At 44.9% G+C, this 23,842-nt stretch overlaps 1 protein-coding gene across 1 annotated transcript in view; it reads right to left on the bottom strand.

Annotated features, from left to right (window-relative positions):
* Positions 1-665: 665 nt before the first annotated feature.
* Positions 666-23,842, bottom strand: part of snrkb (SNF related kinase b) — a 39,335-nt gene continuing 16,158 nt past the window's right edge. Inside the window, exons 3-6 of the mRNA XM_055934432.1 lie at positions 7,722-7,863; positions 4,550-4,762; positions 4,228-4,365; positions 666-4,137 (exon numbers count right to left, since the gene is read on the bottom strand). Coding sequence (XP_055790407.1) covers positions 2,880-4,137; positions 4,228-4,365; positions 4,550-4,762; positions 7,722-7,863 — 1,751 coding nt within the window. The 3' untranslated portion in view covers positions 666-2,879. The remainder of the gene's footprint in view (positions 4,138-4,227; positions 4,366-4,549; positions 4,763-7,721; positions 7,864-23,842) is intronic.

Genomic DNA, 23,842 nt, shown 5'->3' with positions numbered 1-23,842 from the left:
TCAGTATCTCCCTCTGGAGCACTGCTTTAGTCATAACTAGAGCGGTCTCTCATGTCATGGGAGATACTAGAGAGAAGGCCAGGACTAAAGGGAAACACAAAGAAGAAGAGCTAAGTTCATTGGGTTCATACAGGATTAGCATACTTTTTTTTCATCTTGCTTATCATTTTGTCAAATGTTCCCACAGTGTGTTCCATGTAATTTCACATTATCAGCGTTACATTGTACGCTTAACTTATAATAGGCACATCACAAATACAACGAGAGTACTTGATATCACATAATATATCTGTGCACTTCTACTTGAAGTTTACTATATTTAAAACATTTGGATTGATGAGCTTGTTGTTGGAATACATGTAGGCCTATCTATTACATATGTATTATCAGTATCTTTAAAAAAATGAAGATTTCAGAACTGATGCAGTGTTGGATGAATGTAGATAGCAAGGCTGATGGTTGTACTTGATTTAGTATAGTTTACTTTGCCATCAAAATCATTTGTACAGTATGCTCTAGTCAAAATGTACTGAAATTCCCTTGGACTTTCATCTGACCTGCTAAAAAAAGACAATGTTCCATGACCGTTTCAGAGGAGTAATAATACATTGGTTTATCCTTCCTATAGTACATATAGCCCATTAAATCACATCACACACCATATCTCTGGTTTAATCCATTTTAATAAATAAATACAAAAATAAATACATCTCATTGAGACCTAGAGTTGTATTCGATCCGTAGCGCCTAAAATCAGCGTTATAGCGTGATTGAAATTTAAAGGTGAAATCTGCCGTTCAAACAACAATGGCCACCCCACCACTGATTTGGTAAACAGCGGAGGGATGGGGCTGGAGAAATGTAAGCGCTCTCAAATTCATAGACTGAGCTATGGGTGCAAGGACTGACCAGCTATGACATTAAAATGATAGTCTTAACCATGTTTGGAGGCTATACAATGTTTGTTTACAAACAAAGAGGTGTAAAAGGTTAAAATATGTATTGTGATGGGGTACAACTGTTGAACTAAGCTCATTAGGCATTTATAAGTTATATTCTTCAAGAATGAGTGGGTATATCACCAATTTAAAAGTCAAAAAATGGACCTAGCAACCGCAAATTGCCGTTTTAAATGCAGTGCTTCCGCGGTAAACACTTCATATTTCGGCTCAATTGAAAATTACTTAAAAATTTAAACCGTGCTACAACGCTGATCTTCTGCGCTATTAATTGAATCCAGCTCTATAGTCATAGTTTAAATCAGGTTCAATGGGCCGACAGACAGACAGACACTTTCCAGGTAAGGTGACCCCAGGCTAGGTGTGGAGGAGACAGCTGGTTGGCGGAGTGGAATGGAGACCACCCCCCCATTCCAATGACAGAAGAGGAAAGGAGACAGGGGAGGTTGAAGTGTCCATATCATATGAATGTGTGCCAGCTGAGGATAGTGCTCTGTGTCCATCACTACACTCTTCTCTTCCACAATGAGGGGGCTAAAAGTATGCCATTAATTCTGCTCTCATACAGTCCTCTGGGGATTCCACTGAAGAGAAAGAACACAGCTTTCTGAGGACTCTCATTTCTCTTTGCATAATAGCTAGTTCGCATCTAGATTAGGATTTCTGATTTATCAAGTGGTATCTCTTAATAGTATGTATAGGTTGTACTCTCAGAACAATAGACAGACAGAATACATATATACACAAATCCCCAGGCAAGTCCAACAACAATATGCAGGGACACGGTTTGTTTGTTTAACGGCCCAGAGTACACTGAGGCATATGTGGTAAATAATACAGATTTAAATACAGGAATTTAATGTACAGTATCTGTCATCACTCATGAGACTGATTCATTCTGTCACACTTAGATACCACAAAACAATAGTTATAATCACGCACCTGTGGATATGTCCTACGACAAAGAAACTGTTGTCCGACAAAATAAAAGGGTTCAATATCATTTGTAAGAATAACGATTAAAGATTTTTAAATAAAGTACATATACACACAAACAATCTGGAAGACCTGCAATTCCGTAGTCGATTTAATCATATCCATTTTCAAAAGTCTCTTGTATTAAACCCTGTCCAACAATTGTTCACAGATTTTGATCTCCCTGCATTAGTCAGTTTAGGTCCCAAACCTTGCGACTGTACACCTCTCAGATTACCACTGACGTATCCAACCCCCAGCATTAAATGATACCATGCTTCCAGCTACATTGTCAATAGCATCAACCCTTTCATCAGTCCGCTAGCTGAGCAAATGTAGGCGGGCGGCTGAGGCAGGGAGTATAGCTGTCCCCTCTACAGCATGCATCATCTTCATGCTAGACATTACAATTATAGCACTGTACTAGCAGGCCTAAGAGTGACAACATACCATACGCTGAAATGGGCTCAGTTCGAGATAAGCTAGTGCAAAATGAAGAGCTACGATATAAGGGATTTTAAAATAGCAATCAATACAAAGCTATATACTATATAGTGATAGTCTAAGAAGACTACACAAAAAGCAGTTAATAAACTTCAGTACGTAGCAGCACAAGAAGTTGAGTTATTTTCTCACAAAGGAAGCAGCAGTAGATGCTAAGTATAACGAGGTAAGGGCTACACAGATCTAACAAGAATTGTCTAGAAAATGTCTGAGGTCACAGTAAGATAGTTCAGTTCAGGTCGGATGCAGACTTCTAGTTCAGGCAGGACCCAGACTGCTCTGGTGTTTTGTGTTGAACTAGATGGATCGGTGACAGGCTCTGGCCTGGTGTAAAGCTGTCTTGAGGGGCCTGAGGACCCCTAGTTTGTGCCCCGTGGCCAGGCTATAAAGTGAGTGAGTGATGTGGGAGGTATAGGGAGGTAAAGCTACAGGTGGCCCCGCCTACAGCACGTGGCAGCAGTTGTACTGGGCGAAGGGCAGGAGTTTCTCCTTGGAGGTGGGCTGGATATTGAAGGACAAGGCCTTCTCACAGAGGGGGAACTGCAGTAGGCGGTCTCGCAAGTTCACGTTCTTCCCCTTCCCAGGATCCAGTCTGACCGCAGGGTCGGTCCCCGCCTCTCTGAGCCCAAGAGGACCCTGTGGTGCAATATGGGATCTCTCCAACTGGAGCTCCTCCGGCGTTTCCACCTCAGACTCTCCTCCAGGCCCACCCACCTTGCGTGTCGTCTCCACTCCGTCAGGACCCAGGTCCACACAGTGGTTACGTGGCAGAGAGCGGGGTGAAGCGCTTGGAGTGGAACCCCCACCCTGCACCAGGAGCTTAGGCTTGGACTCTGTGGTGTTGTTGTTGTTTTCAAGCATAGTGTCTTCCTCCCCTTCCATGATGTATGGGGTAGGAGGCTCTCGTTGCCCCCGACAACACTGCACCCGCCCTAGGCGAGACAGGCATGGAGGATGAGCTTTAGGAGTGAGTTGACTATCTACCACTGTCTGAACCAGGTTTTCTAAACCATTGATTGGCTGGTCTGAAGTCGCATGACTACCTAGCCTCAGTGGGTCACATGACATGTCCTCTTCCTCCATGGGCTTCTCCTCTGACTCCACTGTACCCTGTTCCTGTCTGGCTGCCACCTGGTCAGGCTCCATATCTTTGTTGTGGCTGGAAACCTTGTCCTGCTGTTCCCTGTTCCCCTCCCCCCTCTCTGTCTCCAGTGCTTCCTTCACTGAGGTGCCCAACAGGCCTGTTTCCTCTCCCTGACCTGGCACTACTCTGACTGGGTGCCTCTGTGGAGCCTCTGGAACTGAGAGTATGGGACTTGACTGTTCTGTAGACCCAGTGGTTGATACCAAGCCTATTGTGTGAGGCAGTGCTTGAATATTATGAAGTCCAACATGTGGTTTGATTGCCTCTTCCTCCCCTTCTTCTTCTTCCTCATCCTCTTCACAGATCAGCTGCAGGGCTCCCAGGCTTTTGACCTGCAGGGGTTCATCAGGGGGTGGGGGGTGCAGGGTGAGCCCCAGGCAGAGCCCTGTGCTGTACTCAGGGAAGGGGCTCTCTGTGCGACTTGGCTGTGGCTGGAGCAAAAGGGGCCTGTGGGCCAGGAAGTCCCCAGACTCTGACACCCCTCGGCGGGGACAGCCAGGCAGAAGTCCATGGAGCCCCCTTTGCTCCAGATCCAGAGGCTCAGACAGTGGCCTCCTGTAGAAGAGACAGGGACATTAGTAGTGTTCATGATCCGTTAGTGGCCTAGTATGTAATGTGACTGTCAGGGACGTGATTAGGTCTTACTGGAGTTGTGGTGGCTCAGCCCATGCGCTGTCAACTTTGGGCATCTCGCTGGGCTGCTCCTGCTTGTCTCTCAGGATGCGCTCCCCCAGCAGGTAATACGTGGCTGTGATGTGGTTGTATCGGTCTGCCTCTAGAGCCCTGGGTGCAACACAATGATTGGTATACACTTAAAATAAAATAATGAACTATCAAAATTAACTACATCCATAACGCATAACTTGCTTGAAAAACGTACAGATCTGTGGCAGGGTACAAAGGAAGAGGATAGATATTGAGAGAGAGAGAATATGGGAAGGAGAGGGAGATGTAGAGAAGTCCTCACTCTTGGATGGCGTCGCGGTCTGCAATGTTGCCACTGGTCATGGCCTGGAGGATGACCTCGTGTTCCTCTGGGGACAGGCTACGGTGGGAGGTGAGGGGAGCGGCACTGTGTCCCGCGGGCGAGGGGTCGACCCCTAGCAGCCAGGGGTGGTTCTCGATCTCCTGCAGGGAGGCACGGCTAGATGGATCCCTCTGCAGCATATGGGAGATCAGACTGAGAGAGAGAGAGAGAATTCATTATCTATGGACCAGATACTATATATAAATATCTCCTTTTGGAACACCGGTACAAGTGAGTGAAGTTCTCATGTACACTGATTCAGTAATTGACAGGCAAAGCACATAACCCCATATATCTGTGATAGACAGTTTGATCTCATTCCCTCTCCTATCTCATAGTTAATCAATATTTATGAGCGCCTGCAGACCTCAGACATTCTTTAGGTGCATCCATGCAGGGCCAGGCAGATAATTTGCTGAGAAGCATGGCATAGTCTGACTCTTGGCATCATCATGCAGGCTCTGAGACAGGATGGGGACTTTGTATTTCTCTCTTATATGTGGGTGTGCATAGAGGTATGCAAAGTCTGCATCAGACATCTATTTGTTCATGCGACTGTTTTATTGCACTGCAGTGAAAGGCTGAGAGCAGCCTCTACAAGCTCATTTGAATTACCATCAGGGGGTGCCACTGCACCCTCCGTGTCACATTTATTTATTTAATTAGGCAAGTCAGTTAAGATCAAATTCTTATTTACAATGATGGCCTACCCCGGCAAAAACCTTAACGACACTGGGCCAATTGTGCACCGCCCTATGGGACTCCCAATCACGGCTGGAATTGAACCAGGTTCTCCTAGTGACGCATCTAGCACTGAGATGCAATGCCTTAGACCGCTGCGCCAACTCGGAAGCCCAAGTCGGGAGCTCAGTGTATGTGTATACACTAAGCTCTTTCCATGACATGACTGGCCAGGTGAATCCAGGTGAAAGCTATGATCCCTTATTGATGTCACTTGTTAAATCCACTTCAATCAGTGCAGATGAAGGGGAGGGGACAAGTTAAATAAGTGTTTTAAAGCCAAGTTAAATAAGTGTTTTAAAGCCGCGAGACAAATGAGGCATGGCTTGTGTATGAGTGCCATGGTAGTAGATGCCAGGCACACCGGTTTGAGTGTCTAAAGAACTGAAATGCTGCTGGGTTTTTCACGCTCAACAGTTTCCTGTCTGTATCAAGAATAGTCCGCCACCCAAAGGACATCCAGCCAACTTGACATAACTGTAGGAAGCATTGGAGTCAACATGGGCCAACATCCCTGTGGAACGCTTTCGACACCTTGTAGTCCATGCCCTGACGATATTTAAGCTGTTCTGAAGGCAAAGGGGGTGCAACTCAATATTAGGTGTTCCTAATGTTTTGTCTGTCTGTGTGTGCGCGTCTGTCTTTACCTGGTTTAACCATGTAAGACCAGGATCACCAAATCAGCCTATGCACTTATCAGAAATGTTCTATTTGCCCTTAAATCCATCTATACTGTTCAAGTACCCATGCTTATCTGAACCTCCAATAATGCTGTTGGTGTTTGGTATATCCTATTCATACAACTACTTAAATATTTATAGAAATTAATTATTTACATACCATCCTAACTGACCCATGCATATCTCACAACACTACTGTAGAGTAAAGCACTAAATACAAATTAAGAGTAGCTTAGAGAGAGAGAGAGAGAGAGAGAGAGAGAGAAATAAATAAATAAATAAATAGCTGGGAAACGAGAGAGAGAAAATGAAAGAGATGAAGGGTGGGGAGAGGAGGTCTGTGCTTTCGCTCAGTTGATTGTTGCCCACAGGACTAAACTGTTTAGCAAGAAATCATCATCCCATTAAAGGAGCTTTCATCAGGGCCCTGGTCATGTGGCCCATGTTCTATGTTTGGAACTGTTCCTGAGCCAGTCATCCAGATGCCTGAGGCAGAATCATCTGCTTCGGAACCACAACATCTGCCAGGTCTCTGGTCTGAGGTTCAGGGGCTGCAGGGGTGTTCTTCAGTCTCAACCACAAATAGCACTGGTAACAAGGGGCTCAGCTAACACAACTTTTAGAACAAATACAGTTTTGTCAAGATTGATCTTTAATATATACCAGAGCTGGGGTGAGATCTGGGGTCAGATATGGAATGGACTAGGTATGCAGGGATTGATCGCACCCATGCCAATCCAATACAGCATGGGTTGCAGTCAACTCACTCAATTTCCTATAACGCCTGACATGAACTTTCCCTTTAGCCAGCTCTTTATTCTACCCCCCTTAAAATCAACACTCAGTATTGTATTCCCTATTCAGTGATTGGCTAGCCCCCATTGACAAAAACAGCCAATGATCACAGGGTACACCGTGTCCAGAAGTCTGTTTGTACAAGGTTGTCAGTTAGGTGTGAGGTTTAGAGTTTGGTAGATAGAAGACACTGGTTTATCATTTCTGGGCATGATCTAGGGCAGTGTAGGCTGGAGCAGTGTAGGCTGGGGCCGGGCAGGCTAGGGCAGTGTAGGCTGGGGCAGTGTAGGCTGGGGCCGGGCAGGCTAGGGCTAAGGCTAAGGCAGTGTAGGCTGGGGCAGTGTAGACTGGGGCGGGCAGGCTAAGGCAGTGTAGGCTGGGGCAGTGTAGGCTGGGGCCGGGCAGGCTAAGGCTAAGGCAGTATAGGCTGGGGCCGGGCAGGCTAGGGCTAAGGCTAAGGCAGTGTAGGCTGGGGCAGTGTAGGCTGGGGCCGGGCAGGCTAGGGCTAAGGCTAAGGCAGTGTAGGCTGGGGCAGTGTAGGCTGGGGCCGGGCAGGCTAAGGCAGTGTAGGCTGGGGCAGTGTAGGCTGTGGCCGGGCAGGCTAGGGCAGTGTAGGCTGGGGCAGTGCAGGCTGGGGCCGGGCAGGCTAGGGCAGTGTAGGCTGGGGTAGGACAGGTTGGGGTAGGACAATTTGGGGCATTGTATTTGTAAACACAGGAGCTGACAACTGACTGGCATCATGATTATTATGTGTGTAAGTATTTTTGTCATATAACCACAGCATCTGATGGAATAATAAAACCATATTACATATTCTCACTGTGTTAAGGTCAATGCATGGATGTGTGAGAGAGAAAGCTGTGGGTCTATCTCTGTAGGTGATGGGTGGTACTCACTCTCTGCAGTCTGCGGAGACGTGGGCTGGGACAGTGTAGCGACAGTCCATGATCATGGTGAGCGTCTCACTGTCATTGGTCTCCTGGAAAGGGGGCTGTCCACACACCAGCATGTAAAGGATCACCCCCAACGACCAGATATCTGTAACACAAACACCATGCATACAGTCATCATATGATACAATACAGAAACACCCTGTCACACTTGAGTAAAGTGAGTACGCACACACGGCCTATGATCACCAGGGCCTAGATATTTGTATGGTCAGGTCACAAGATCATGAAAATAAGCACTCAAACAAACCAACAAAGAACAGTATAACTTGTTCCTCAATAGGCTGGTTTCAGTAGCTGAAGTGTATGATGTTGTTTACAGAGCCAGGCATTTGTCCCAAACAGCTGTGTGAGTGCATAACTCTCCATCCTCCAGGCAGACTGGGTCTGGAGCCTGAAACCTGGAGCGAGCAGACAGGCCTTGAGATACTCAGGGCCAACCTCTCACCCACACTGTAAGTGGCCCTATGATTGCTTGCCCTAAGAGACAGAGAGGCAACCTCTCACCCACACGGACACAGGCCCTGCTCAGAGCCTTCTATCTGGCTCTGCTCTTATTGAGTGACATTCTTCAGCGTGCACAGTGCACGCCCTTCCTGTCTCCTCCCCTCTCCCCTTCCTCAGGGCCGGGGTAACACAAGGTCTCTGGAAGCGCTTTCAGAACATCCTGCACCCAGAACAACTCAGAACAGTGTGTGACCTGTCACAAGTAGAGAGCAGCTGTGGAACATGGGGGCTGGCCACAGAGAGCTAATCTTTTTCGGGATGGTTCCATTCCAAGATATCTCTCCAGGAAAATAAGCCTCCCTCCTTCTCAGTCATGTGCATAGAGAAAGGAGCACTGGAGAGAGTACGTGAGAGAAAAGGCGAATCGAATATGTAACCCCAATTCCCTGAAAAGGGGCTGATTCAAATACCATACATACAGACAATCTTTATTTACATGTTGTTTAACCTTTATTTACCTGGGCAAGTCAGGTAAGAAACAAATCTTATTTAAAATGACGGCCTCTTACCCAGAGTGACTTACAATTAGTGCATCCATCTTAAGATACACTATACAGTGCATTCGGAAAGTATTCAGACCCCTTGACGTTTTCCATATTTTGTTACGTTACAGCCTTATTCTAAAATGGATTAAATAGTTCCTCCCCTCTTCAATCTACACACAATACCCCTTAATGACAAAGCAAAAACAGTTTTTTAGAACATTTAGCAAATTTATATATCTTTTTTAAAGACGGAAACATCACATTTACATAGGTATTCATACATTTTACTCAGTACTTTATTGAAGCACCTTTGGCAGCGATTACTGCCTCAAGCCTTCTTGGGTATGACGCTACAAGCTTCGCACACCTGTATCTGTTTCTCCCATTCTTCTCTGCAGATCCTCTCAAGCTCTGTCAGGTTGGATGGGGAGCATCGCTGCACAGCTATTTTCAGGTCTCTCCAGAAATGTTCAATCAGGTTCAAGTCCGGGCTCTGGCTGGGCCACTCAAGGACATTCAAAGACTTGTCCCGAAGCCACTCCTGCATTGTCTTGGCTGTGTGCTTGGGGTTGTTGCCTTGATGGAAGGTAAACCTTCGCACCAGTCTGGGGTCTGGAGCGCTCTGGAGCAGGTTATCATCAAGGATCTCTCTGTACTTTGCTCCGCTCATCTTTCCTTCAAACCTGACTAGTCTCTCAGTCCCTACCACTAAAGAAAAATCCCCACAACATGATGCTGCCACCACCATGCGTCATCGTAGGGATGGTGCCAGGTTTCCTCCAGATGTGACACTTGGCATTCAAGAATGATGGAGGCCACTGTACTCTTGGGGACCTTCAATGCTGCAGAAATGTTTTGTACCCTTCCCCAGATCTGGAACTATGGACGCTTTACAAAACTGTTTCAGTTCAGCAATATTTTTGGGATGTCTGGTGTGAACCGCTCTCAAAATCGGGTTGAGGTCAGGACTCTGACTGGGCCACTCCAGAAGGCGTATTTTCTTCTGTTGAAGCCATTCTGTTGTTGATTTACTTCTGTGTTTTGGGTGGTTGTCCTGTTGCATCACCCAACTTCTGTTGAGCTTCAATTGGCGGACAGATAGCCTTACATTCTCCTGCAAAATGTCTTGATAAACTTGAAAATTAATTTTCCCATCAATGATAGCACACTGTCCAGGCCCTGAGGAAGCCAAGCAGCCCCAAACCATGATGCTCCATCCACCATACTTTACAGTTGGGAACAGGTTTTGATGCTGGTGTGCTGTGCTTTTTTTTCTCCTCACATAGTGTTGTGTGTTCCTTCCAAACAACTTCACTGTAGTTTCATCTGTCCTCAGAATATTTGGCCTGTAGCGTTGTGGAACATCCAGGTGCTCTTTTGCAAACTTCAGCTTTTTTGCAAACTTCTACTTTTTTTTGGACAGCAGTGGCATCGTCTGTGGTGTCCTCCCATGAAGACCATTCTTGTTTAGTGTTTTAAGTATCGTAGACTCGTCAACAGAGATGATGTTACCATGTTCCAGAGATTTCTGTAAGTCTTTAGCTGACACTCTAGGATTCTTCTTAACATTGAGCATTCTGCGCTGTGCTCTTGCAGTCATCTTTGCAGGATGGCCACTCGTAGGGAGAGTAGCAACAGTGGTGAACTTTCTCTATTTATAGACAATTTGTCTTACTTTGGACTGATGAACATCAAGGCTTGTAGAGATACTTTTGTAACCCTTTCCAGCTTTATGCAAGTCAACAATTCTTAATCGTAGGTCTTCTGAGATCTCTTTTGTTCGAGGTATGGTTCACATCAGGCACTGCTTCTTGTGAATTTCAAACTCAAATTGTGTGTGTTTTTTTATAGGGCAGGGCAGCTTTAACCATCTCCAATATCATCTCATTGATTGGACTCCAGGTTAGCTGACTCCTGACTCCAATTAGCTTTTGGAGAAGTCATTAGCCTAGGGGTTCACATACTTTTCCCAACCTACACTGTGAATGTTTAAATTATCTATTCAATATAGACAAGAAAAATACAATAATTTGTGTGTTATTAGTTTAAGCACACTGTGTTTGTCTATTGTTACCAATTTACTAATAATAACAATTTCTAAACATCTGTTGTTGCTTTTCATTATGTGGCATTGTGTATTGATTTTTTATTTAATCCATTTTAGAATAAGGCTGTAACGTAACAAAATATGGAAAAAGTCAAAGGGTCTGAATATTTTCCGAATGCACTGTATATACAAAAGTATGTGGACACCCCTTCAAATGAGTGAATTTGGCTATTTCAGCCACACCCGTTGCTGACAGGTGTTTAAAATCGGACATGCAATCGCCATTGACAACATTGGCAGTAGAGTGGCCTTACTAAAGAGCTATGAATTTCAACCTGGCACAATCCTAGGATGCCATCTTTCCAACAAGTCAGTTTAAAATGTCTGCCCTGCTAGAGCTGCCCCAGTCAACTATAATAGCTGTTATTGTGAAGTGGAAACGTCTAGGAGCAACAGCGGCTCAACTGCAAAGTGGTAGGCCACACAAGTGTTGAAGCGCATAAAAATTGTCTGTCCTCGGTTGCAACACTCACTACAGAGTTCTAAACTGCCTCTAGAAGCAATGTCAGTACAAGAACTATTCGTCGGGAGCTTCATGAAATGGGTTTCCATGGCCGAGCAGCCGCACACAAGCCTAAGATCACCATGCACAATGCCAAGCATCAGTTGCAATGTTGTAAAGCTTGCCACCATTGGACTCTGGAGCAATGGAAACTCGTTCTCTGCAGTGATGAATCACGCTTCACCATCTGGCAGTCAGACGGACAAATCTGTCAAGAGCAAGTGTTGGTTCAGGAAAGTTTGTTTTGTGTGTAGTGTGTAGGGTGATAATTATCCTTATACAAACGGCATATGTGACTCGTTTCAGGAAACTAGGTGTATGTCGCACGTCACTACTTTACAGGAGAGGCATTTGAACGTAAACATACATTTTTTATCAAAATGCGTTCCTTTGCAGAAATGCAATCATGAACATGTTTACTTTCATGAGCCTTAATAACAAACTTGTATTCCATCTGTAAATATGATAAAAATGGGTAAATTATGAGCCTAATTGGTTTAGCCAAGGAAAAAGACAGGAAGCTTTCCGCTAGCCATGATTGGCTGAGATAATGGGTGGGCTGGACATGCCGAGAAATGAGTTTGGATTGGTCTGCCATGTAGCATGCTCACGGAAGAAGTTGACCAAGTTTTAAAATCAGTGGAATGCCCTGTGGAAGCAGAGTATAATAGATAAGGAGATCGTAAGAGTCTAGCTAGCTACATTTTCTGATACTATAAGTTTCTAATTATGTCAGAAAGTTGTTTTCATTGCAAGTTAAAGCGTACCGTTAGCTAGCTAACGTTACGTGATCTGTGTAGTACTATTATTCGTATCTCAGAAAGCCATTTGGATTGCTAGTTATAGCCTAATGTTAGCTGTGAGAAATAAACTTTGATTTTAATTGATACAGTGTTTACCAGAGACGGTAATGTGAAGAACATGACCTGCACCAAAGTCAGATAAGGATATATACCACTTTCAACACTTTAACTTAGATACTACACTACCTTAATCTGTTTAGCACATGGCCCCACGTGAATCCTTAAAAATATGGGTGGGGCTAAGGCTTAAGAGGGTGTGAACGATGCTGAATGGGTGTAGACAAAGAAGAGTAGGTATACCAAAACTTTCAAAGACATTCTTTAAAAAGTGGGGTTACAACTTTATCAACTTTCAAAGCTGAATTACTTTCCCATTGTTCCTCAACTGCAGTGTATTATATACAATTTTCTAGCTCTGAGTCTTTACTTTCATCCAATGTAAAAAACACAATTTCAAATTTGGCTACATAAGACCGAATTGAGCCGGTCGGTCACATGTAGAAAACAATGTAGTTCATTGTACATTGTTCCATAGAAGAGGAGTGTGTGCTGGTCTAAGCAGAGACATTCCCCTGACTGACAGTCAGACGACTCAGCCTGAACAGAATAGCCTCCTGGGACAGGACAGTGGGCGTCATCACAGCTGCATGCTGGGACAGAGGAGATTATGATGCCTGCTGAGTGCATGTTACCATTGTCCCAGAGGGCTCTTGACAATGAAAACAATAACCCTCACTCTCTTTCTGCCTCGTTACCATATCTATCCCACATATATAAACATTCACACAGAAACACTCTCATGAACGCGCGCGTACACACACACACACCCACACACAACCCTCTCCACCTCAGTTATAAAACGGCAGCAAATTCAAAATGCGACGCGACGCTCCCTCTCTCAATCCACTGGGAATTTCCACATATTCTTACCACACATTAGATCTGACAGATCTGTAATGCTGCACTCAAAACACACATCACTCGCTGCTAAACAAGCACAAACACTGTCTTCACCCTTTACCCTGTCAAAAGCACAATTATCGTCATCACTCGTCTCTGAGCCCAGGGAAAGTAAACAGAAGTTGAAAAGTGAAAATCAACCATGAGCACTGAGCATTCGATCGTAAAGAAAATAACCTTTCCTTGGCTGAGCTGCCATATTTAATCAAGCACAGTCCAATAAATCATATGTATGTGTGCCCACTACGTAACATATTAACTGGAGTTACCCTTTTCTCTGCTGATGACTCCTGAACACTGAGATATATGCATATTATAATGTGTGTTCAAAGGGTAGAACGTGAATAGCTGGCCTTTTTAAGTTAAGGTTCAGCTAATGACATCCGACAGCCAGAATGCCCCATGGCACTGATTGCTGTATGAGGGCAAAGGTTACCCATGTGGAATCCCTGTGATTATTCTCCTGTTCTGTTCTCTTCCTGCAATCTCTATCTATAAATATTGGGGTCAGAAATTATTGATACCGTTGATAAAGAGGAGCAAAAATGACTGTATAAAATAAATAATTCAAATACTGCTAACATTTGGTTCCTTGGAAGTTGGTTTCACAAAAAAAATAAAACAAGCCATACGTTTCCTGACCGGTAAAACATAACCATTTTAAAACATTCTGAGAACAGAAGTGAAAATGTTGCCTGTTCTGTAAACGTTTATTTTTAGGTTGCAGGGAGGATTTGAGAACGTTTTTTTTCTCTGGTTGCTTGAACATTTTCCTGGGAGGTTTTATTAAATGCTCTGAGAAGGAAATTATCATTTATTTGGAGGTTTTTGAATAACTTCCTTACAACTTTCAGTGATCATGTTTATTTATTTTTACCTATACAGACTTTTGATGACACTGCTAGCTTATTTTGGGTTAACTTTTTTGTGATTCCAAGCACAGATAGAACACATGAAAATGTATTTCCTTAGGCATGAACCATGCAAACACTTTTCTTATTATTACACGGCATCAATGAGATTAAAAACTATAATCTTCTGTCCATGGAATTAGTCCACTGTGCCACCAGGATGGAGCTTAAATGCCTTGTTTTGTGTTTTTTCCGCATACAAAGCTGTTCATTTTAGTCTATTCAAACAGACCCCATTTCAAACAAAACAAGCACTCATTAATATCAGGTGTGGCCAATTAGGTGTGGCCAATTAGTGGGGTCGGCCAACACACTTAAGTAAGATGGCACCGAAGAGGATGGCTGACGTTTTACATGCCCGTAAACAATTGTGCTAAAACTTATTTTGTACGTAATGTTGCTGCTACCGTCTTTATGACCGAAAATAACTTCTGGACATCAGAACTGTGATTACTCACCATGAACTAAAAGAAGCTTTTCCGTTAATGAGTCCGACGAAAAAGATGTACTGCTCTCCCGGGAACAGGCCCAGATCCCCATCATTTGCGTGAAGAATTCTACTTGTTAACATGCAATCATTGGAAAATAAAATTGATGACCTACGATTTTCCTACCAACGGGACATTAAGAACTGTAATATCTTATGTTTCACCGAGTCATGGCTGAATGACAACACGGATAATATAGAGATGGAGGGATTTTCAATGCATCGGCAGAAGAGAGAAGCTACGTCTGGTAAGACGAGGGGTGGGGGTGTGTCCTTTTGTCAATAACAGCTGGTGCGCGATGTCTAATATTAAAGAAGTCTACAGGTATTTCTCGCCTGAGGTAGAGTACCTTATTATAAGCTGTAGACCATACTATCTACCAAGAGAGTTCTCATCTGTATTATTCGTAGCCGTTTATTTAGCACCACAGACCGATTCTGGCACTAAGACCGCACTCAACCAACTCTATAAGGCCATAAGCAAACAAGAAAATTCTCACCCAGAAGCGGCTCTCCTAGAGGCCGAGAACTTCAATGCAGGCAAACTTAAATCAGTTTTACCTCATTTTTACCACCATGTCACATGTGCAACCAGAGGGCTCTCCCCGCCCTCTATTTAGCCAATCTGACCATAATTATATCCTCCTGATTCCTGCTTACATGCAAGAACTAAAGCAGGAAGTACCAGTGACTCGCTCAATACTGATGACGCGGATGCTAAGCTACAGGACTCTTTGCTAGCACAGACTGGAATATGTTCCGGGATTCATCCAATGGCATTGAGGAGTATACCACCTCAGTCATCGGCTTCATCAATAAGTGCATTGACGACATCGTCCCCAAAGTGACCATACGTACATATCCCTACTTGAAGCCGCATCGAGCTAAAGGCTAGAAGCGGGACACTAATCCGGACGCGAATAAGAAATCCTGCTATGCCCTCAGACGAACCACCAAACAAGCAAAGTGTCAATACAGGATCAAGATTGAATCCTACTACACCGGCTCTGACGCTCGTCGGATGTGGCAGGGCTTGAAAACTATTACTGACTAAAGAGGGAAACCCAGACGCGAGCTGCCCAGTGATGCAACCCTACCAGGTGAGCTAAATGCCTTTTATGCTTGCTTCTAGGCAAGCAAAACTGAAACATGCAAGAGAGCACCAGCTGTTCTGGATGGCTGTGTGATAATGCTCTCGGTAGCCGATGTGAGCAAGACCTTTTAAACAGGTCAACATTCACAAAGCCGGCGGGCCAAATGGATTACCAGGACGTGTACCCAAAGCATGAGCGGACCAACTGACAAGTATCTTCACTGACATTTTCAACCTCTCCCTGACCGAGTCTATAATACCTACATGTTTCAAGCAGACCACCATAGTCCCTGTGCCCAAGGAAGTGAAGGTAACGTGCCTAAATGATTACAGTAACGATGAAGTGCTTTGAAAGGCCGGTCATGGCTCACATCAACAGCATCCTCCCAGATACCCTAGACCCACTCCAATTCACATACCGCCCCAACAGATCCACAGATGACGCAATCTCAATCGCACTCCACACTGCCCTTTCCCACCTAGACAAAAGGAACACCTATGTGAGAGTGCTGTTCATTGACTAAAGCTCAGCATTCAACACCATAGTGCCCACGAAACTCATCACTAAGCTAAGGACCCTGGGGCTAAACACCTCCCTCTGCAACTGGATCCTGGACTTCCTGATGGACCGCCCCCAGGTAGTGAAGGTAGGCAACAACACATCTGCCAAGCTGTTCCTCAACACTGGGGCCCCTCAGGGGTGTGTACTTAGTCCCCTCCTGTACTCCCTGTTCACCCACGACTGCGTGACCAAACACGACTCCAACACCATCATTATGTTTGCTGACGACAACAGTGGTAGGCCTGATCACCGACAACGATGAGACAGCTTATAGGGAGGAGGTCTGAGAACTGGCAGTGTGGTGTTAGGACAACAACCTCTCCCTCAATGTGAGCAAGACAAAGGAGCAGATCGTGGACTACAAGAAAGGCGGGCCGAACAGGCCCCCATTAACATCAACAGGGCTGTAGTGGAGCGGGTCGAGTGTCCACATCACCAACAAACTAGCATGGTCCAAACACACCAAGACAGTCATGAAGAGGGCACGGCAAAACGTTTTCCCCCCTCAGGAGACTGAAAAAAATTGGCATGGGTCCCCAGATCCTCAAAGTTCTACAGCTGCACCCTCGAGCGCATCCAGACCGGTTGTATCACCGCCTGGTATGGCAACTGCTTGGCATCTGACCGTAAGGCGATACAGAGGGTAGTGCGTACGGCCCAGTACATCCCTGAGGCCAAGCTTCCTGCCATCCAGGACCTATATACTAGGCGTGTCAGAGGAAAGCCCATAAAATTGTCAGAGACTCCAGTCACCCAAGTTATAGACTGTTTTCTCTGCTACGCACGGCAAGCGGTACTGGAGCGCCAAGTCTAGGATCAAAAGGCTCCTCAACAGCTTCTACCCCCAAGCCATAAAACTGCTGAACAATTACAGTTTTTCAAATTGCTAACACACTAAAATGACATGCACAGCACAATTATTTAAACTGACACACAGAGAGCAAAACCTCTTCTCAAGTCTCCAAAAGTCTAAACACATTTTCTGCTTGACACACATTTTGCAATTCAAAATGGCACCTTTTAAATGCACTGCACACTGTTCTCTGCATTAGACACAACAATCTGACATAAAGTAACATGTTGCCATTTCAAAACACTGACATTCAAAATGACACTACATGAGCTAATTGGCCAATACATGTGCCACCTGGCCAAACACCTCACTGGTTAATTGTTACCACTTCAATCAGGAAGTAAGCACTATGAAAAGACCACAGGTGAGCACCTGTTGTTTTACAACAACAATGGAAGCCGTTGCAGAGAGAGGAAGAGGGAGGGTGAGAATGAGAGGGGGATGAAGAGTGAGAGGTAGGGGGGGGTGAGAATGAGAGGGGGAGGAAGAGTGAGAGGAAGAGGGAGGGGGAGAATGAGAGGGGGAGGAAGAGTGAGAGGTAGGGGGAGGAAGAGTGGGAGGTAGGGGTAGAGCTGGTAGAGGAGTTCATGGCCAAAGAAGACAACAACTTTCAAATGAAATCAGAGCAACATTAGTTGATCATGTCATCCACCATGGGCTGACAATGTGAGAGGCTGGACAGAGAGTGCAGCCCAACCTTAGTTGATCATGTCATCAACCATGGGCTGACAATGCGAGAGGCTGGAATCAGAGCAACCTTAGTTGATCATGTCATCAACCATGGGCTGACAATGCGAGAGGCTGAACAGAGAGTGCAGCCCAACTTGAGACGTTTCACTGTCGCCTGTGTCATCCGGACATTTAGACTGGAGTACAGGTATGTAACCAAAATTTCTTTCACACTATGTAGTACACCCCATGTCATAGTGTATCAGTTGGGTGACACCTGTTTACTTCCTGAATGGCTGATGTCATACACTAACTGCACAAATTTCCTGTAGAATTGACTCTACTGTGGGGGAAATATCTTTAGGCTGCATTGTCCAAGTCCTATATTTATTTATTTTTGTTTTTCTAAAGGACTGAGAGACGCAACCATGGTGGAGGGAGGGGCCAAATGTTCACCGGGGTACAGGAAGCTGCCATTGTAAACTTGGTTTTGGAAAATAATGAAATCAGATTACGAGAAATTCAAAGCCACATCATCCAAGACAACTCCATATTCAACAACATTCAACGAGTCAGTCTGTCCACATTGGCTCGCATTCTCAAGCAAAACCAAATCAGAATGAAACAACTTTATAAGGTGCCGTTTGAGATAAACTCTCAAAGAAACAAAGAGGTCAGACGAGCATATGTGGATGTAAGTACAATATTGACTGCAGTACACTACACGCAACATTGTTTCCCAGTGTTCTGGATAACACCATATTGACTGCTTTTGTTCTTTGTTTTCAGGGAGCACTGGAAATGGATGCTCATGCAATCCCACATGAGTGCATCTTTATAGATGAGGCTGGGTTCAACCTAGCAAAGACCAGAAGAAGGGGGAGAAACGTCATTGGCCACAGAGCCATTATAGATGTTCCTGGCCAACGTGGTGGGAACATCACAATGTGCGCTGCCATCTCCAAGACGCATGGTGTCCTCCACCGTCATGCCAACCTTGGACCATGCAACACAGCCCATATTCTCACATTTCTGGACAGATTTCTGGACAGACATTCTCATACCACCAGAGCATATGAATGATGCAGACCATCAAAGAACCCGGTATGTTGTAGTATGGGACAACGTGAGTTTTCATCATGCAGCCCCAGTCCAAAACTGGTTTGCTGACCACCCACCATTTCTCGTGCAATACCTCCCACCATACTCACCATTTCTGAACCCCATAGAAGAGGAGTGGCGGTTGAAGGTATACGACCGGCAGCCCTTTGTGCGCATGCCTCTTGTGCAGGCTATGGAAGAGGCAAGTGATGAGATTGATGTGGGTGCGATTCAGGGTCTCACTTTTTCGAGATGCCTACAAGGCCCTCCCCTGCCCTCCCTTTGGCAAATTCGATCACAACTCCATTTGGTCCTCCCTATATGGCAGAAACTCAAAACAGGAAGCACCCGTGCTAAAGACTATTCAACGCTGGTCTGTTCAATCGGAATCCACGCTTCAAGATTGTTTTGATCACACGGACTGGGATATGTTCCGGATAGCCTCTGAGAATAACATTGACGTATACACGGACAAGGTGACTGAGTTAATCAGGAAGTGCATAGGGAATGTTGTTCCCACAGTGACTATTAAAACCTACCCAAACCTGAAACAGTGAATAGATGGCAGCATTCACTCAAAACTAAAAGTGTGAACCACTGCATTTAACCATTGCAAGGTGACTGGGAATATGGTTGAATACAAACATTGTAGTTATTGCCTCCGTAAGCCAATGAAACAGGCAAAATGTCAGTACAGAGACAAAGTTAAATCGCAATTCAACGGCTTAGACACAAGACGTATGTGGCAGGGTCTACAGACAATCACGGATTGCTCCCAGACAAGCTAAACACCTACTTCGCCCGCTTTGAGGATAACACATTGCCACCGACGCGGCCCGCTCCCAAGGACTGTGGGCTCTCATTCTCCGTGGCCGACTTGAGCAAGACATTTTAGCGTGTTAATCCCTCGCAAGGCTGCCGGCCCAGACGGCATCCCTAGCCACATCCTCAGAGCATGCACAGACCAGCTGGCTGGAGTGTTTACGGACATATTCAATCTCTCCCTATCCCAGTCTGCTGTCCCAACTTGCTTCAAGATGTCCACCACTGTTCCTGTACCCAAGAAAGCAAAGGTAACTGAACTAAATGACTATCGCCCCGTAGCACTCACTTCTGTCATCATGAAGTGCTTTGAGAGGCTAGTTAAGGATCATATCACCTCTACCTTACCTGACACCCAAGACCTACTTCAATTTGCTTACTGCCCCAATACTGTAGAGCCACAGACGATGCCATCGCACTGCACACTGCCTTATCCCAGCTGGACAAGAGGAATACCTACTTCAGAATGCTGCTCATTGACTATAGCTCAGCCTTCAACACCATGGTATCCTCTTAGCTCATCATTAAGCTCGGGGCCCTGGGTCTGAACCCTGTTCTGTGCAACTGGATCCTGGACTTCCTGACAGGCCACCCCCAGGTGGTGAAGGTAGGAAACAACACCTCCACGTCACTGATCCTCAACACAGGGGCCCCACAAGGGTGCGTGCTCAGCCCTCTCCTGTACTTCCCGTGACTGCGTGGCCACGCACGCCTACAACTCAATCATCAAGTTTGACACAACAGTAGTAGGCCTGATTACCAACAATGACGAGAGCCTACAGGGAGGAGGCGAGGGCCCTGGCGGAGTGGTGCCAGGCAAATAACCTCTCCCGAAACGAAGGAGCTGATCATGGACTTTAGGAAACAGCAGAGGGAACACGCCCCTATCCACATCAACGGGACCGCAGTGGAGAAGGTGGAAAGTTCCTCGGCGTACACATCACTGACAATCTGAAATGGTCCACCCACACAGACCGTGTGGTCAAGAAGGTGCAACCTTCTTCAACCTCAGGAGGCTTAAGAAATTTGGCTTGGCCCCTAAGACCATCACAAACCTTTGCAGATGCACAACTGAGAGTATCCTGTCGTGCTGTATCACCTCTTGGTACAGCAACTGCACCACCTGCAACCACAGGGCTCTCCAGAGGGTGGTGCACTCTGCCCAACGCATGACCGGGGTCACACTGCGTGCTCTCCAGGACACCTACAGCACCCGATGTTACAGGAAGGCCAAAAAGATCATCAAGAACATCAACCACCCGAGCCACGGCCTGTTCACCCTGTTATCATCCAGAAGGCGAGGTCAGTACAGGTGCATCAAAGCTGGGATGATAGACTGAAAAACAGCTTCTATCTCAAGGCCATTAGACTGTTAAATAGCCATCACTAGTCGGCTACCACTCGGTTACTCAACCCTGCACCTTAGAGGCTGCTGCCCTATATACATAGACATGGAATCACTGGCCATTTTAATAATGGAACACTAGTCACTTTAATAATGTTTCCATACGGCTTTACTCATGTGTATATTCTGTATTTTAGTCAATGCCACTCTGACATTGCGGGTCCTAATATTTATATATTTCATAATTCCATTCTTTTACTTTTAGATTTGTGTATTGTTATATTCTACTGCACTGTTGGAGCTAGGAAAACAAGCATTTTGCTACACCCGCAATAATATCAGCTAAATATGTGTATGTGACCAATAAAATTTGATTCGATTTTTTGAGTTTTGTTGATGCTGATAACAGAATGTATGTTTTTAAATAAACATTCTTGTGGTTTTTATGAAAAACGTATTTAATGTTCTTGGAACAATTTTAGAACATTACTGTAAACAGAACCATGCGGAAACGATATGATGAAGTACTGAAATTCCCACAGAAGAATGTCATATCTTAACATTCTCTGAACTATTAGAGAACATTCCCAATGTCAAACCAGTTGGAGAACATTCCTAGAACATTACCAAAATGTTCATTAAATGTAACCATGTTGGACATTTTAGGAAACGTTCTGTTAAAGTAATGAAATGCCAAGAAAATGTAGTTTCTTGCACTGAGATGCAGTGCCTTAGACCGCTGCGCCACTCGGGACCTTATGGACTGCCCTCTTCAATTCAAACCACAGTTTTTCAATGTCTAGTGACTAAGCTGGCCATTGCAAAATTATTTTGTGGCCAATAAACCATTTCTTTGTGGATTTTGATGTGTGCTATTGGGTTATTATCTTGCTGGAAGATCAACTCCTGACAGAGGCAACCAAGTTTTTGGCAAAACGTCCTGATACTGGGTAAAGTTCATGATGCCGTTAACCTTAAGGGCCCCAGGACCAGTGGAAGCAAAATAGCCCCATAACATCAAAGATCCACCATATTTTAAAGTAGATATGTTTTTTTTTCTGCTCATGTGTTCTCATTTTGACACCAAACCCACCACTGGTGTGTGTGGCCAAAGAGCTGTATTTTCATGTCCTCCAAAAAAAATGTAAACGCCTGGAGTTTTCTAAACAGTGTGTGTGTGGAGAGCTAGTTCTCCCGGTCTCTCTCTCTGTTCTGTCAAATATCCTACCAGATGGTGTTCAGTCCCTCTCTCAGAGGAAATGCTCTGTCCTAGAGTAAATAATGAGAGCCCTCTACCTCACCCAATCTGTTCCTCTCTCCCTAAATCTGTCACACTCGGACTGAATGAGAGGATCATACTAAACCACTGAATCACCATGTAGTGACGCCTCATGGAATGGGGTAAGGGTGAATCATAGAAAGGAAACTAGACCCACTTTAGACTGATGAATAAAAATAGTTTATCTGAAAGCACATAATCACAAGCATTACCTGCTGCAACTCTCCTTAACTCTACCTCAAAGTTGTATATTCATGAGTGTCAAATGGCCTGCTACTAAATCCCCCAAATTCTACATGTAGATGTCCTCTGCTTTTGAGTATGCCATGACTGTCCGTTTAGGCACAACCCGGGTAGAGACAGACAAGTTCTACTTCAATAGCCCTGGACACAAGACAAGACCTGAGATGGTATCTGACTGTTCTTCTCCACACTGCTTTGTTTGGCTTATGCAGTATAGCAGCCATGTGTTAGACACAGAAGAGGCCACTGTCCCATTGCCCTGGGTTTGGTACTGCTGCGTGGCTCTGCACACACAGGCCTCTGATTTTCTCTGCCTCATCATATGACCACTGTGTTTAGACAGTCATGCTGCACTCAGTTTAATGGCCCTTGGGATCCATTCATAGCTTCATACAGTACCCACCTATAAAATACCAGTACACCCTGTACAAATATTTAATACGTGGTTGTACATTTGTTTGTATATTGCATCATAGGTGTATGAGTGATACACAGTGTGCTATAAAAAGGAGTTTATGACTCACGTCCCCATGGCCTAAGGTAATCTCTTTTCTCAGTACAGAAGGGACATCTCTTTCTCAGAGCTACTCAGCATTATCCACAAACCTGCATCTGTGCAGAAAGAGGGATATAATGGAGTATCATATCTCTAAGTTCTTCTTTCACGCGCACATGTCATGCCTTGCAGTGTTCAGCAGAGCTGCAAGGCTGGGGTCAACCTCATTTGCATTCTGTCCAATCACTCCAATCTTCCAGGTGTCATTTATCTTCTAAGAGCAGTTTGAAATTCTTACATTGGAAATTCAATTTACTTTCTGAATTGTCTGAATGTAAATGGAGTTGACCCTAACCTTGCTGTGTTGTGTTGTGCTGTGTTATCATAACAGGTCTGCATGGCAGTATAATGGCAGTGGGCCTCAGTGAGCTAGCTGCCTCGCTCAGCTGGCACTCTGTCACTAAGACCTAATAAGTAGATTACACCAGCACCTGCTTAGTGGACCAGGATAAGAGCATGCTGAACTAATGAATATTCATTAAGTGATACTGTAACTGTACATAACCACCCAGGTAACCTACTACATCACACTGACTCAGGCTCCATCCATGGCATTTACAGGCGTCATCAGAAGACGACTGAGTCACAGAGACTAGACCATAGAATCCAGTAGTAATAGGATATCTGTGGTCTAGAGACACAATGCCTTCGGAAAGTATTCAGACCCCTTGACTTTTTCCACATTTTGTTAGATTACAGCCTTATTCTAAAATGTATTAAATAGTTTCCCCCCCCTCAATCTACACACAATACCCCATAATGGCAAAGCAAAAACAGGTTTT

This window comes from Salvelinus fontinalis, chromosome 9 (genome assembly GCF_029448725.1).
Source record: "Salvelinus fontinalis isolate EN_2023a chromosome 9, ASM2944872v1, whole genome shotgun sequence".
In the NCBI taxonomy this organism is placed as follows: Eukaryota; Metazoa; Chordata; class Actinopteri; order Salmoniformes; family Salmonidae; genus Salvelinus; species Salvelinus fontinalis.
This window is presented reverse-complemented; position numbering and strand designations above follow the sequence as displayed.